At 42.9% G+C, this 15,970-nt stretch overlaps 1 protein-coding gene across 3 annotated transcripts in view; it reads left to right on the top strand.

Annotated features, from left to right (window-relative positions):
* The first annotated feature begins 7,648 nt into the window (after positions 1-7,648).
* PHF20L1 (PHD finger protein 20 like 1) overlaps positions 7,649-15,970 on the top strand; it is a 306,054-nt gene continuing 297,732 nt past the window's right edge. Inside the window, exons 1-2 of one of the 3 annotated variants that reach the window (XM_033931889.1) lie at positions 7,649-7,820; positions 8,795-8,897. In XM_033931889.1, coding sequence (XP_033787780.1) covers positions 8,815-8,897 — 83 coding nt within the window. In that variant the 5' untranslated portion in view covers positions 7,649-7,820; positions 8,795-8,814. Of the gene's footprint in view, positions 7,821-7,849; positions 7,871-8,794; positions 8,898-15,970 lie in introns of those variants that run through there. The other 2 variants (XM_033931890.1, XM_033931888.1) reach the window with 2 other exon arrangements.

Genomic DNA, 15,970 nt, shown 5'->3' with positions numbered 1-15,970 from the left:
ATGCTGACATGCCTCTTGGTTTAGGGGGCGCTATCATATAAAAAGCAAACAATGCTCTTGGAGCTAGAGTCCACTGCCTGCCTCATAATGCAGATGTAAATTGTCCCAAGAGCGCCCAAAAAGACAGTACAGTCGGACACTTCCAAAACATATGTCCCAAGGAGACTTGGTCCTGACCACACTTGAGACAACCATGAGCTTGTGGAATTCCCATATGGAAAGCCCTCATAGGTGAAGACAACATAAATTATAACATATAACTGACGATACAGACTACGAAAGGGAAATGGATGGGATACATTTCATAAAAAAAGAGGGGGGATGGGAAGAACAAAAGGGAGAGGCCATCGGCCGAGTCTCCTATACGTTTAATCCTAGCTATAAATCTCATACATATTTTTGAAAAGAGAGGTTTTAAGGCTGGATTTGAACTTGCTAAGGTTAGTCTCCTGTCTCAGGTCCAAAGTGGGTGCAACCATTGAATAGTCTTGCGTGTGGAATCATAAAATAATTGTCGAACCAAAGGGATTGTTGGAAGGTGCTGCTGCGATGAACGAAGTGATCGCGAAGATTCATATGGGATACAGTGGGGAAGCAGCATTGATAAATCAGTCCCTCTCTTCACAGAAATGCGCACACCCACCGGGAATCTTCTCTTTCTTTTCTTCCTTCTTCTTCAAACACCAAACCCAAACTGGAGTTCAGCCTGGTGTTGATACTAAATTGTGAATGTTAAATTCTAATTAGTGCCAATTAACATCAATTATGAGGTGTTAATTGCCAATTATTGGCACCAGTCAGTCATATTAATCAATTAAATTGTGCATGCAAATAGGCTGAGTGCACCAATTTGCATACACAACCTAAGGTACAATTTGGGCCTTTGTGCACACAGATGACAAAACTAATGCAGAATGCTTTAGCGGCTCCTGCATTAGGCCTTTTTCGCATATTAGGCACAAATTACAGCCTAAAAAGAGATTATGTACTTACCCAGGTAAGCTCTTTTCCAGTAGCTACGTAAGACATTCTAGACCAGCAGTTCCCAACCCTGTCCTGGAGGACCACCAGCCAGTCAGGTTTTCAGGATAGCCCTAATGAATAAGCATGAGAGAGATTTGCATATAATGAAGGCGACATCCATGCAAATCTGCTCTGTGCATATTCATTAGGGCTATCCTGAAAACCTGACTGGCTGGTGCTCCTCCAGGACAAGATTGGGAACCATTGTTCTAGACTAGGGGTAGGCAATTCCAGTCCTTGAGAGCCGGAGCCAGGTCAGGTTTTCAGGATATCCACAATAAATATGCATGAGATAGATTTGCATCTCAAGGAGGAAGTGCATGAAAATCCATCTCGTACATATTACATTGTGGATATCCTGAAAACCTGACCTGGCTCTCAAGGACCAGAATTGCCAACTCCTGTTCTAGACAGATGGTAATATCCCTATAGCTGTGTGCATCTGCAGAAGGAATCCACTCCAGATTTTCCCTCTCGCCTCTGCTGTACTCCACTGAGCTCTTTAGCTCCACCTACAGTTCTTTCCTGCTGCAACGTGTCTGCAGGGTAGGATTAATTCTTCAAGGGCCCCTAGGCACACATGTGCACTGCCCCCCCCCCTTACATATCAAACTCATTCTGGAGGTCTACAACTAGAATTTTTTCACATTGTTCAAATGCATTGTAAAGCAGTAATATTATCCGAAACATAAGTCTATATTAATAATCTAAACCAAACTGAAGGAGGGCAATGTTCATTCAGATTACAGGGTAAATTGCCATTTCCCAGCACAAATGATTTTGAAAATTATGTTAGATAACTCTCCTACAGCATCAATAACTGTAAAGGGTATCCCTTTAATGAAAATGAAACTGGATACATTATATCAATTGGCTTGTTTCCAAATACGTAATGAAATTAACAAACTCCTTTATGAAGCAATTGCAACATTTTCCCCTTCCTATTTCAACATCTGTTTGTGTCTTTCAAATGGACTGTATGAAAGAGTCCACAAAATGAAGAAGCTAGTTACAACTTCTCTTCACCAGACTGCAAGGATCTAATTGACCAATATCACGCTGAAATCACAGAATGGCTCACCTGTGGTTCTGCAGTAAAGTGGCTCTTTGAGTCCTTTTGGTGATCCTTTCCCCGACACCAGTAGTCACAGTGCAAATTATTTTCCAGATTTGGTCCAAATATGGTCCTCTAGTGAATGCATTCTCTCAACAGCTTTGTCAAATGTATGCATTATTGTGGTTTAGTTTTAACCCCCCCCTTGATTTTTTTTAATTTCTGTACAATTTGATTTTTTATTCAAAGTGTTCTTACCGCTATGCATTTTACCTAAATAGCAATAATAAAAATGCTAATAATTATAATATCCTCTTTATACACTTCCTCCGTATTCGCGGTTTCAGCATTCATGGTTTCGATTATTCACGGTTTTTAGCTTGCTGACTCCCCCCCCAAATTACATCAGCTTGCATAGAGAAATCGCTGATTCCAAGCGTTTAGAGAAAATCGCTGATTCCAAGCACTTTGTTCACCGTGTTTTGCCTCTCCTTCAGGAACAGGCCAGGTCTCCCACCATGTTATTCGCGGTTTCACCATATTCACGATGGTTTTTAATAGAAAACAGCAAATAACATATAAAAAAGTTATTTGCGGTTTTTCAGTATTTGCAGTTCTGTTAATCCCTTATTACAGCGAATATGGAGGGAGAAGTGTAGTTTTAATCTGAACCAGAGGCTGTTATATTACTGGCACCTCGGAAATTGTAAAGAATTGAGACTTTGGGCAAACTCCTACAACCTGGTATTTGTAAAATGGCCAGACAAACTGACCTGCAAAGTTAGCACATTTTCTTTTACTCAGTTTTTGCCTGATACTTAAATCTGGTTCATCAAATTAAGGAGTGGATAAAAGAAAAAAGGCACAGAAATGCCCAGTTAAATTTGTACCACAGTATTCAGAGTTGAATTCCAAAGCCTGGTTTCTATCCCCCCTGGCAGACAGGACTGAATTCCAAAGCCTGGTTTCTATCACCCTGGCAGACAGGAGTTTCAGCCATAGAACAAAACAGTGACATCTAGTGGCCAGAGTACAGGGTGCTCATAGTCTGGTTTCAGGAAGACATGGCCTGTGGCCCCTAGCCAAAAGATTATTGCTGAAATAAATGGCCTAGATCAGTATGAAACAAAACAAGAAGACCCAAAAGTCCACAGAAAAAGGAGAAATCCAAATGAGAAAAAACTGTGGATAACACAATGTTCTTGACTTCCTTTTATTTCTTTCCAGAAAAATCTTCAACAGAATAAAATATTTGTTCACATGGATCATACAAAAATATAAAGGACCAGAGAGTGGTAGACAACTGGAACACTCTTCCGGAGTCTGTTATAGGGGAAAACACCCTCCAGGGATTCAAGACAAAGTTGGACAAGTTCCTGCTAAACTGGAACGTACGCAGGTGAGGCTGGACTCATTTAGAGCACTGGTCTTTGACCTGGGGGCTGCCGCGTGAGCAGACTGCTGGGCACGATGGACCATTGGCCTTATCCAGCAGCGGCAATTTTTATGTTCTTATGACAGAGGCCGTGTTTCAGCTAACAGGCCTTCCTCAAGGGGTCTAGATCAAGGATTCTCAAACCTCTCCTGGAGTCCCCAATAGCTAGTTGTATTTTGAGGATATTCACACTGAATATGCATGAGATAGTGATCAACAGTGATGCTAGTTAGACTGCAAGCTCTGTCGAGCAGGGACTGTCTATTTAAATGTCAAAATGAACAGCTCTGCGTACGCCCTTCAGCGCTATAGAAGTGATAAATAGTAGGTGTCCTGTTCTATACTGACTTTTGGGGCATCAACTTTGAAAAGCTGGTCAAGAAATATATTGTTAGCCTTTTTATAATACTTTATTTAAACATATTCAAGGGAATACACTAGTGAAGTGAGTATCGTTCATATCAATGATCACTTTCACATTCAATGCAATGGAATGACACACATCATAAAAGGGAGGCACACAGACCGTTTCCAGTTTGCTTTTGTGTTTTTCTTTTTCCAGGTTGCTGACCATTTAGAGCCCGATTCTGTATAGGATGCCCGGTCTCAGCAGCCGCCTAAGTGGCTTTTGAGAATCGCACACGGACGTCCTATATAGAATCGCGTCTGTCCTGACAAGACACCTAACCACCTCGATTCTCTAACCGGTGTCCATGTCACAGGCGCTGGTTAGAGAATCGTGTTGCTGCTCCCATGGAAGGGGTTTTAGGTATCGGCTAGAAATAAGAGCCTTACTCTAGATGAGAGGGGTCAAAATAGGTTGAAACTACAAACACCAGACCAGCTCTCTGTTCTCCAGACACCTGAAGGGTTTCGGGCTAACTGAACCCCTTATGCAAAGTGTTTGATTGGATGTTACAAATAGAGAATGACACGGGGAAAAATTCTGTCCCCGTCACTGCCCCGTCCCCATCTCTGCCGACTCCTTCACCATCTGCGCTGTCCCTTTCACTGCCCCGTCCCCGTCTTCAGCGTCTTCTCCTCTCCATCCTCCCACCCCCAGCACCCTTCATGAGGTCCAGCAGCTCCTTCCTGCCGGCCAGCCGTGGATTTCCCTCCCTCCCTCCCTTTCCCTTACTTTCTCTTGTTGAAACTGGCGATTTCTATAAGGCTATGCGCTGTATTACAGCCGGAGCCTTGAAGTCGCGTCGGGTTGCCTGCTAGAAAAGTCTCCTCCTATGCAACCGGAAACAGGAAGTTGCGTCGGAGGAGACTTTTCCAGCAGGCAATGCGACGCAACTTCAAGGCTTCAGCTGTAATACAGCACATAGCCTTATAGAAATTGCCAGTTTCAATAAGAGAAGGTAAGGGAAAAGGAGGGAGGGAGATGCATGGCCGGCCGGCTGGTGGGAGAGAGGGGGCTGCTGGATCGAACTCTCTTCACCGCATGTTCATGCTCGTTCACCGCATATGCTAACCATTCACCGCTCCACGGGGCGGTGAATGGCCTTGTACCCTGGGGAGGCAGGGGAGGGCAGCTGGAGCGCCGGCGAGTGAAGGAAATCACTTGCTGTATGCTCCGACCACCTCTTCCTGTACTAAAGTCGGGCCTCACTAATCAGGAACTGCGGTTCAAAGCAGCTCCTGATTGGTGAGGCCCGACTTTAGTACAGGAAGAAGCAGTCAGAGCATAAGCCGAGTGATTTTCTTCACTCGCCGGCACTCCGACTACCCTCTCCCGTCTCCCTTGCCTAAAAAACATATTCACGGTTTTTTGATATTCGCGGGAGTTCCTAGAACGTAACCCCCGCGAATATCGGGGGAGTACTGTATATCTAAAAAATGTCTTGTTCCCCTGTTTTAAATACAAAATGTTAATCATGCTAAATATTGTTTAGATTGTTTGAAGTACTGAATATTGTTTGAAGTACTGTAGGTTTTGGATATATAAAATGATTGTATGCGGTGCTTCTTTCAAGTGGTTGAAACAGCCTCATTCTAATCCATTTTCATCAGTCCACCATGTTTCCGTGATGCCGATGATGTCGACATTATCCTTTTATGCCACAGCTTCTAATTCACCCATCTTATTTCTAAGGCTCCGTACAAACGTAAGGAGTTCTTCTTCACCCATAGAGTGGTGGAAAACTGGAACGCTCTTCATAGGGGAAAAACCCTCCAGGGATTCAAGACTAAGTTAGACAAGTTCCTACTGGACAAAGACGTACGCAGGTAGGGCTAGTCTCAGGGCGCTGGTCTTTCACCAAGGGGGCCGCCGTGTGAGCGGACTGCTGGGCATGATGGACCACTGGTCTGACCCAGCAGCGGCAACTCTTATGTTCTTATGTGACCAGCATTTTGTGGCACTAAAGAACACTACATCAGGGACAACCGAGAGCCATTATTTTAGACATATATCATTTTCTTCATCCAGAACAGGCAAACTCAATCTAATGGTTCACTTTTCACCAACGTCTTCCACTTCATCTGTTCTACCAGCTCCTTTGAATCAGGTTCATGTGTCCGAGGCTTTTTCTTACCCTGGGATGACAAATGGAAAAAGCAAAACAAAATACTTAGATTAAAAAATATATACATTTCTGAAAGGAGACATAACTTGGCATATCAGATTTTGAACACATCAGGTTATACAGATGATCAGAGCTTGCTTAAAGGCTTCACATCTCTGAGCATTATGGGAACCATATCAATCAATAGCTGGTTTTTAGTGCCTTTCAAATGATAGGAGATAAGTTGTGTGTAATTAAAGATGAAGGTAGGGCAGAAAGTGAAGAAGGAGACGTTGCTCACACTAACAAAGATCTACAGAGGTACGGTGTGGGGGAGGGATGGTGCGATCATGGCAGGGCAGAGATGTTCTGCCGCTCCCACCAACATGGCGCCTGGGGCGGTCTGCCCCCCTTACTATGTCACTGATTGTACAGTAAAGCTGTATAGTGAAATATAGTCAAACAAACAACAAAATAAAAGAATCCAACTAAGTGTGCAGTACAAAAACAGAAAGCAAAAAAAAAAACAAAAGAAAACTGCAGACAATATGTACAAGATGCAGACTATATTTATTATACCAAATTTTTAAATGCGGTCACTATTATCACCTTTTTACAGACCCAGGGACCCGACACAGTCCATGGTTGTTAAAGATTAAACCAAACCGTAATTTAAATTGGTAAAGAGCAAAACGCCTGTGTGATGCACAACAGATACAATCCAACTGTATAGCGCAAGAATGAGTGCACTCCTTCTTGCTCTTTACAGTTGGATTGTATCTATTGTCAGCACAGGTCATCTACTGCTTTGCTTTGACTATAGCTGTTATTTGCTGCCCCAGGTGACTACCTAGTCTTGCCTGAAGGTTGAGTTACAGCACATAGAGCCCCCCCCTCCCCATCATGAGAGTAGTCAAAAACTTGCTTCTCGGCAATTTAATAAAAGCAAATAAGAGCTCTTGCTTTCAAGCTCTCTCACAATCCCTTCCCTGGCCAAGTCTCTCTCTCTTTATGCTGGAAAACTGACCGCTTTCAGCTTGTGCTGAAGTATTTTCGAAAAAGAAAACCCCTACTTTACATATATCTATATCTACAGTATAGCAGCATCTATCGATCTATATAACTGATTAACCTTTAAACCTTACATAAAACAAATCTATGTATAACAACAAAAATATCCAGTTTCCCTTACTTGCTCTTGAAATATATGGAGCCAATTTTCTCTGACGGCTTGATCTCTAATCTCCAAACTCCACCGCGGAACTGAGAGGCTGCAATTAGCACATAGCGAAATGAAAACAATTCCCACCAAACCCCCTGGAACGCGCAGAAAGATGAGAGTAGCAACATCAAAACGAGGCTCGAAATGCATCAAGAGAGTTTATTGGAGCATCAGAATGAGTCTTGAAATACACCGAGAGAGGCTATTGGAGCACCAAATTGAGGCTTGATTGACATTGCGCGAATGTGGCAACTAAAGTACCAGACTGAGGCTTGAAACACTGACTGAATGGTGGGGAAAAACCTCTCAAAAAGCCGCAGGCGCTAAAACGTAAAACAGCCCCACCCTCCCAAACCCGATCTTCCACATTGGGCAGAAAGCCCGCTCGACTGGCAAGATGGGTCCTACCCTCTCTGACGCGACTTCTTTTCCCCCCTGACGTGTCCCGCCTCTCCTTCGACGCAATTTCCTGTTTCCGGCGGGGCGGGACGCGGCAGAGGGAAAAGCTTCGGGGCCGCTGTAGGCAGCCTGTAGGATTTGTTGGTGCTGCTGGCGACCTCCGAGACAAGCTTGAAGGTGGGGAGAGGGGACTGAGAATGATGAAGAGGTGCCGGATCGTGGGCGGGGTAGGGTTGCTGAACTGGAGAGGGATGTCTGATTGCTATGGGGAAGGGGGAGGGGGGATCAACACAGTGGCATAAAGAAGGGAGAAGACCATACATTGAGTAAAATGTGTTACTTCCTTCTATAGTGCTACTATGACTATAGGTATGAACAAATGGGCAGACTATATGAACTGTAAACCAAGTGGCCATATGCTGATATCTTCTGCTTCAACATTACTGTCCATAGTTTACTTCCATTGGCATCAGTCACTTAAACTTTTTTTTTCTGCTTTTGGGTTAATTCAGCTTTTAAACAAAAATCTGTGGTGTGTAATGATGTATCTTACATCAGTGAGCTACAGCAGTGAATTTCACTTCATGTCTTGTAAATTGACACTATTAAGATTAAAGAGAAAAATATTTTGGTGCATGCAGTTTGCAGACTCATAGGCTTACCCCTTCATAGGCTAATGAGGTTTTTGAAGTCACTGTACTTATCATTTTTGGTTCTTTAAAAGTTATTGTAACATATCAACATATTTAGTTTTCATGAAAAGAAATCGACATGTCTTGCTTTATCCTAAAATATTTTTTTGCTAATGTGAGTCCATATTTTTTCTGAACCAATATGTTTATGTGAACTAAAAAAAAAAGTATATAAGACTTGTCATATGCTATTAACTTATCATGAAGATCAACATATATGGGCCAAATCTGTGTCATTTGAGGCAAAGGTTTGAACCTAAACAAAGGCTGGATACTTAACTGTTGATCCTTTCATTCCCTGCAAACTTGGTAACCTCTCATCCAGCAATTAAAAGAATGAATATTACCAATTTATGTGTACCTTGACTTACATATGAAACACAGGCTTTACAAAATAATTGCTATTGAAAAAGTTCACATATATGCAACTAAAGTCGTCATTTTTGTTTTTTGAATTAGGAAGGGAGAGGACTGAAAAGATGACTAAAAAACCTCCAAATCGACCTGGTATTACTTTTGAGGTTGGTGCCCGTTTGGAAGCACAAGACTATTTACAAAAATGGTACGGAAATATTCATATTTTTAAATGAAATTATTTCTTGATTTTAATTGGTGGCATTGTTACTGAAATGCCTTTTTAGTATTGCTAAGGAAAAAGATCTAGCAGTAGCATATTGGTACAATGATACCTTGGTTTGCAAGCATAATTCGTTCCAGAAGCATGCTTGTAATCCAAAGCACATGTATATCAAAGCGAATTTCTCCATAAAAAATAATGGAAATTCGGATGATTCGTTCCACATCCCTGAGACTTTAATAGAAAATGCAGTACTGTACGTACTTGTATTGCAAGATCTCACTCGTTTCGAACAGTCACTACACTGCGGGTGAATTGGGCGTGATGCTTTTATTACGTTCAGCCACACTCAATGTTGTGCGCACTTGAACTGTGTGTGTGCATGTATTACATTCAGCCACGATCAGTGATGCGACATGTATATGTGCTCATACTGTAAGACAACGTTTGTTTATTGAGTTAAAATTTAAGAAAATGTTTTGCTCGTCTTGCAAAACACTTGTAAACCACGTTACTTGCAATCCAAGGTTTGACTGTATTTTGAAAAGCTTGTCTTTCTTGAAAGAGTGTTATTTATACAAGAAGAGTAGGTATTTTCATGATTGTATTTGTATTCTTCTTGAGTGGTATGCTGGATGCAAGCATTTTACTGTGAAATGTTATGCATTAATCTGTATTTTTAATTAGAGACAAATTTAAGTAACCATATATATTCCATCATTTCAGTTAATCTATCCACAGCAGATTACAATAAAGTAAAAAATAACATTGAAGTCAATGGGGTCCTTTTACTAAGGTGCATTAACTGCCACAGTGGTGTGCAAAAGTCTGTAACCATTTGTGATTTTTGCATTCTTTCAACTTTCTGACCTTTTTATTTTAATTTTTTTTTTTGTTGACCCAAAGATTTGTCTATGTACCACTTAATAAGTGATACATTTGGCTATTAAACTTTTTATTCTAGCTTGGCCCTAAATTTCTGAGTTTGTTTGTTAAAGTTGCCATGTTAATTGTTTTTTTGCATAAATCAAGTAATATATTTTACTGGCCAAGAAAGTAAATACGAGCATTATCTATGCTTCATATTCATGTAGGTGGCCTTGAAAAAGGCTGTTTTATGTTTCAGTGAAGGCCACCCTATATTCTTGATCACCTGTCTGCATTGAGTGAACCAGTTTGATGAGGTGATCATGGGTGACAATGTGGTTCCAGGCTTGGTCAACTCACATTTTGATGATTGTCTCTTGGATATCTCCCAGGCCACCTTGTGCCACAAATTCTTGATTGGATTCAGATCCAGAGATTGTGCAGGCCAGTCAATTGGCTCATTTTTGTTCTGATGCTTCCCGTTGATCACCTGTTTGGAGCAATAGCAAGATATGTTGTCATCTTGGAACAGGAACTGGCCTGGAAACAGCTGCTGAGATGATGGCACTATGCACTTTTGTAGTATTGTGATGTATCTGATCCCATTGACCGTTCCATCGATGATGTGCAGACATCCAATGCTAGTGGCAGCCATGGAGTCCCAGGCCATGACCTTCAAAGGATGCCTCATAGTGAGATTGAGGCACTCGGAGTTGAATTTCTCTCCAGGAAACCTGGTGTGGACCTGGTTACCAAACAAGCAGAAGGTGCTTTCATCACTGAAAACCACCTTTTCCCACATTTCACATGTCCAGCTTGAGTTCTTCCATGCCCACTTGATCCGGTTGTGCCTTTGGACATCAGTCATCAGTGGCTTGTTGAATGCTTTGCAGTCCCACAGACCAAACTGCAAGCATTGGTGACAAACTGTTGTTGAGCCCTCTGACCGCTCAAGCAGCAGGTGAGGTCAACTTGTAATTGGTCAATTAAACGCATCAAAGTGCATGGTCTTGGTGTGATGATGATGCATGTGGATGACCAGACCAAGGCTTGTTTACCACTGAACCCGACACTTTCTTCTTTTGTATAATCTTTACTACTGTGCTGTTGACTGCAGCCAACTTTGCCGGCGATCTGGCAGCATGAAAAGTCTTCCTCGCTCATTGCTGACACATGAACACGATCCTCGAACATCAGGTTCAAAGTCTCATTCATAGCTGATGTAGAAAGTGTATGAAACCCAATAAGCCTGCACTTTTTATAGCTGCCCTGTTACATAGACATCTGGACTATGATTGGCTGATGAAAGCAGCTTCCTGATTGACAAACAGCACGCATTATTTCTGACCAGTCTCGATCATATCACCTTGTATTTGAAAGCATCTTATTGGCTTCCAGTTAAACCTCATATAATATATAAAATTCTTTTGATAACGTTTGATAACGTTTAAGGTCTTAGCCACTGAAGAGCCGCCTTATCTTGCGTGATTGTCAACACCATATGCATCTGCTAAAAATCTAAGATTGGCAAATAAACAACTTATGGTTCTGTCTTATAGGGAAATCCTATATGAGCATATCAGAGATGCAATTATCTCTATTAGAGGGCCTATGATATGGAATTCATTACCCCTATTGCGTCATTCAATAGCATCCACTGATAAGTTTAAAGCAGATTTAAAAACTTTCCTTTTCTCAGATGTCTACTAAACCTTTTTCTATTGACAACCTATTTCTATTGCTGGAATCACGCAAAACGGAAAACTCCTATTGTGTTTCCCCTCCCATCTTTCCTATTGCAATTTGTAGTTCTTTCCCTGACCAAATGTTACCGAGTTTTTAATTTTTTTTGATGTGATTTAATTTTATTTACTTTTAGCATTTATATACCACTTATAGCCTAAGTGGTTTACATTCAGGTACAAAAGCATTTTTCGCTGTCTGTCTCGGTGGGCTCACACTCTATCTAATGTACTTGGGGCAATGGGGGATTAAGTGACTTGCCCAGGGTCACAATATTTTGTATTTTATTTTTATATTATTATTAAATGTATTTAGATTGTAAGCTGCTCTGAAGGTATTCGTAGAGCGGGATAGTAAATTTTAAATAAACTTGGAAACTTGGGGCTCCTTTTACTAAGCTGCGACAGCGTTTTTAGCACGCGCAGAATTTTAGCACACACTAAACCTGCGCTATGTGGCTAGAACTAACGCCAGCTCAATGCTGGCTTTAGCATCTAGCGCACGTGGTAATTTAGCGTGTGGTATGCGCGCGCTAAAACCACTATCGCAGCTTAGTAAAAGGAGCCCTTGGATCCAGTTTTGAAGCATGATCTGTAAAAGATATAGTAGCTGTGTGCCAGTATCAACAAAATTGTAAAATTAGAAATAAGTGATCTTAAAAAGTTGATTCTTATAGTCAAATGTATCCTGTGGTACACAGATAAATCTACTGGGTCAAATATAAGGTCAGAAAGTTGAAAGATGCAAAATTCACAAGTTGTTCCAGCCTTTTGCACACCACTATAAGATGTCCATTTTATCCCTACTGATGTTTTTAGCATTTAGCATGTGCTATTATTAGTGCCTTTTTAGTAAAAGGACTTCAGTGTTGTAATGTATCTTGTATGCTCTTTCAAGCGGGGACTTTCTCCTTTGTGACTCTGTACAGCGCTGCGTAAGTCTGGTAGCGCTCTAGAAATAATTAATACTAGTGCTAAGTCTGATTGATAATATGGTACCAGCTTACATGTCAGGAAAACTATCAACATATACATACCCCCTAACTGACCTCTAAGATGACAAGCCGAAAGAAGACTTTCTACTCTGCTAGTATGACCCCTCCAACTAGAAAACACCTGCAAGCGTGTTTACTCTCACTTCATGCCTAGACTATGGAATGGAATCCCACATACTATCAGATTACTAGCAGGAATACTCAACTTCAGGAAGCTGGGAGGACGGGCTAGAAAATGAAAATCGAATGAATAAATAAATGAACAATGTTTCGGCTTCAGGTGGTCTAATTTTAGTGGCTCCAGGTACTTTTGACAGTTTTCTGATTACTTGCTTGCCAGGGTCTCCTTTCTTCTTCCCTTCCGTTTCCCTTCCCTCCCCTGGAGGTCTGGCATTTCCTTTTTTCCTTGCCTCAGTTTTCTGCCCACAGAATTTTCCTGCTTATTTTCATGCTTCCCCTTCTCCTTCCCCTTCCTAACTCCGCTCTAGAAAGTTTCCTTGGGCAGGCTAGACACTGTTCCACTCAGCAAGGATTGAGTGACTCGCACCTGGTAGCGTGCGACCCAACTCCCAGCAGTGGCTCCAACCCCTCACAATCACACACAAGTCCCATTGTCTTCTCACTCCTCCCCCCTTTCCGGCTTGACCAGCAATACTTCCACGCCTTCCCCCCCACACAACACACAAGCAGCCTGCAGAGGATCACTGGTCAGCTGTAGCAATCCTATCAGGCTGCTGTCTGCCTCCGCAGCATGTTCCCTCTTCCACGGTCCTACCCCTCCTCTGATGTATGGGACCACGGCAGAGGGAACGTGCAGCTGAGGCTATGGCAGCCTGCTAGGATTGCTACAGCCGACCAGCGATCCTCTGCAGGCTGCTTTAATGTGAGACTGGGAAGCTGCGTGAACCTACAGCTGATGGGTAAAATAAATGTTTGCCGGTGGGCCAGCTTAAATTGATAATTGTCTGGCGGGTCAAATTTTATTACACTGTGCCAGATTTGGCCTGTGGGCCAGAGTTTGACATGTCTGGTCTAGAGGAACAAGCCTTTGAGTCTTCTCGAGCAATTCTATAGCAGTGGCTTATAGCAATCTCCAGAGAAGCACCAAAAGTGCACAGCCAAATCTGGAAGCTCACTAACTGTTAAGGTAGGTAGAGTTTCATCTTCATGCTCCCTCAGTAGCACAGTTGGCAGGAATAGACATTCTCCAGGCCATTTTCCTCAGCAACTGGATGCGGAATCTTGTATGAGTAGCTACTGCCTCCAGCAGCTTCCAAGTCATTGTTTGTAGCTGGGGTCATCCAATGTTCGAGTAGCTTAGTGAAAGCAAGTCACAAAAAGACGGACAGGTTCTTCAGTCAAAGATCCGAGCCTGGAAGTATAGTCCTGGACACTCTTGTACGTGTTTTCTTCGTGGCCCATTATAGGCCGGATTTTCCACAGGATTGGAAGCCATCCGAGAGCAGTCATTCTGGTGGCTCCGGGTTGGCCACCCAGACCATGGCAGGCAGACCTAGTGCATCTACTTACAGGCGCAAGTTTCACCCTACGAGTTCAGCTGGAAAGTCTTTTCAGGGACTAGTTATTAATTTCAATTCCAGAGCACTTTGCTCTTGAGACATGGCTCTTACATGTGCAGCGTTAGTGCATAAGGAATACTCAGAGGTAGTTATTGCTATTTTGTTCGGGTCTTTAATAAACCAAAACAGTTTCTGCCTATGCTAAAGCTTGGACAGCTTGCCAGCACTGGTGCATCAAGGAAAATGAGGAGCCTTTGCTCCAGTCACCATGGTGTTAGCCTTTCTCTAGGCTAGCCTTGCCAAAGGACTCACAGTGGTGTCTCTTAGAGGCCAAGTATTGGGACTCTCTTGTTTTAGGGCTCGAGACCGAAGAGCTTCGCTGGCGTCTCATAAGAACATAAGAGTTGCCGCTGCTGGGTCAGACCAGTGGTCCATCATGCCCAGCAGTCCACTCACGCAATGGCCCTCCGATCAAAGACCAGCGCCTACTGAGACTAGCCCTACCAGCGTACGCCCTTTTTAGCAGGAATTTGTCTAACTTTGCCTTGAATCCCTGGAGGGTGTTTTCCTCTATGACGGACTCCGGAAGAGCGTTCCAATCTTCTACCACTCTCTGGGTGAAGAAGGACCTTCTTACATGTGTATGGAATCTATCCCCTTTCAACTTTAGAGAGTGCCCTCTCGTTCTCTCTACCTTGGAGAGGGTGAACAACCTGTCTTTATCTACTAAGTCTATCCCCTTCAGTACCTTGAATGTTTCGATCATTTCCCTCTCAATCTCCTCTGTTCGAGGGAGAAAAGGCCCAGTTTCTCTAATCTTTTACGGTATAGCAGCTCTTCCAACCCCTTAACCATCTAAGTCACACTTCTCTGGACACTTTCGAGTAGTACTGTGTCCTTCTTCATGTACGGTGATCAGTGCTATATGCAGTACTCCAGGTGAGGGCGCACCATGGCCCTGTACAGCAGCATGATAACCTTCTCCGATCTGTTCGTGATCCCCTTCTTTATCATTCCTAGCATTCTGTTTGCCCTTTTCACCGCTGCCGCACATTGTATGGACGGTTTCACCGACTTGTCAATCAGAACTCCCAAGTCTCTTTCCTGGGAGGTTTCTCCAAGTACCACCCCGGACATCCTGTATTCGTGCATGAGATTTTTGTTACCAACATGCATCACTTTACACTTATCCATGTTGAACCTCATCTGCCATGTCGATGCCCATCCTCAAGCCTGATTATGTCGCTTTGCAGATCTTCGCAATCCCCCTGCATTTTCACTACTCTGAATAACTTCGTATTGTCTGCAAATTTAATCACCTCGCTCGTCGTACTTCTGTCCAGATCTTTTATAAATATGTTGAAGAGCACGGATCCAAGCACCGAGCCCTGTGGCACCCCACTGGTGATGCTTTTCCAGTCCGAGTATTGTCCATTTACCCCCACTCTCTGTTTCTTATGCTCCAGCAAGTTTTTAATCCACGTGAGTATTTCACCCTCGATTCCATGGCTCACAATTTTCTGAAGAAGTCGTTCATGCGGAACCTTGTCAAACACCTTCTGAAAGTCCAGATATACAATGTCGACCGGGTTGCCCTTGTCTATCTGCCTGTTTACTCCCTCGAAGAAGTGCACCAAGTTCGTCAAACAAGATCTTCCTTTGCTGAAACCGTGCTGGCTGGTCCTCATCAGACTGTGTCTGTCAAGGTGTTCTATGATGCGATCCTTTATCAGCGCCTCTACCATATTTCCCGGTACCGAGGTCAGACTCACCAGTCTGTAGTTTCCCGGGTCTCCCCTCGAACCTTTTTTGAAGATCGGCGTACCATTCACCACTTTCCAGTCCTCCGTGATCTTTCCCGTTTTGATCGACAGATTGGCTATTAGTTGAAGCAGTTCAGCTATGGTCCCTTTTAGTTCCTTGATGACCCTCGG

Source organism: Geotrypetes seraphini, chromosome 2 (assembly GCF_902459505.1).
Source record: "Geotrypetes seraphini chromosome 2, aGeoSer1.1, whole genome shotgun sequence".
Taxonomy (NCBI): Eukaryota; Metazoa; Chordata; class Amphibia; order Gymnophiona; family Dermophiidae; genus Geotrypetes; species Geotrypetes seraphini.
Note: the sequence above shows the minus strand (reverse complement) of the source record. Positions and strands in the feature narration are given on the sequence as shown.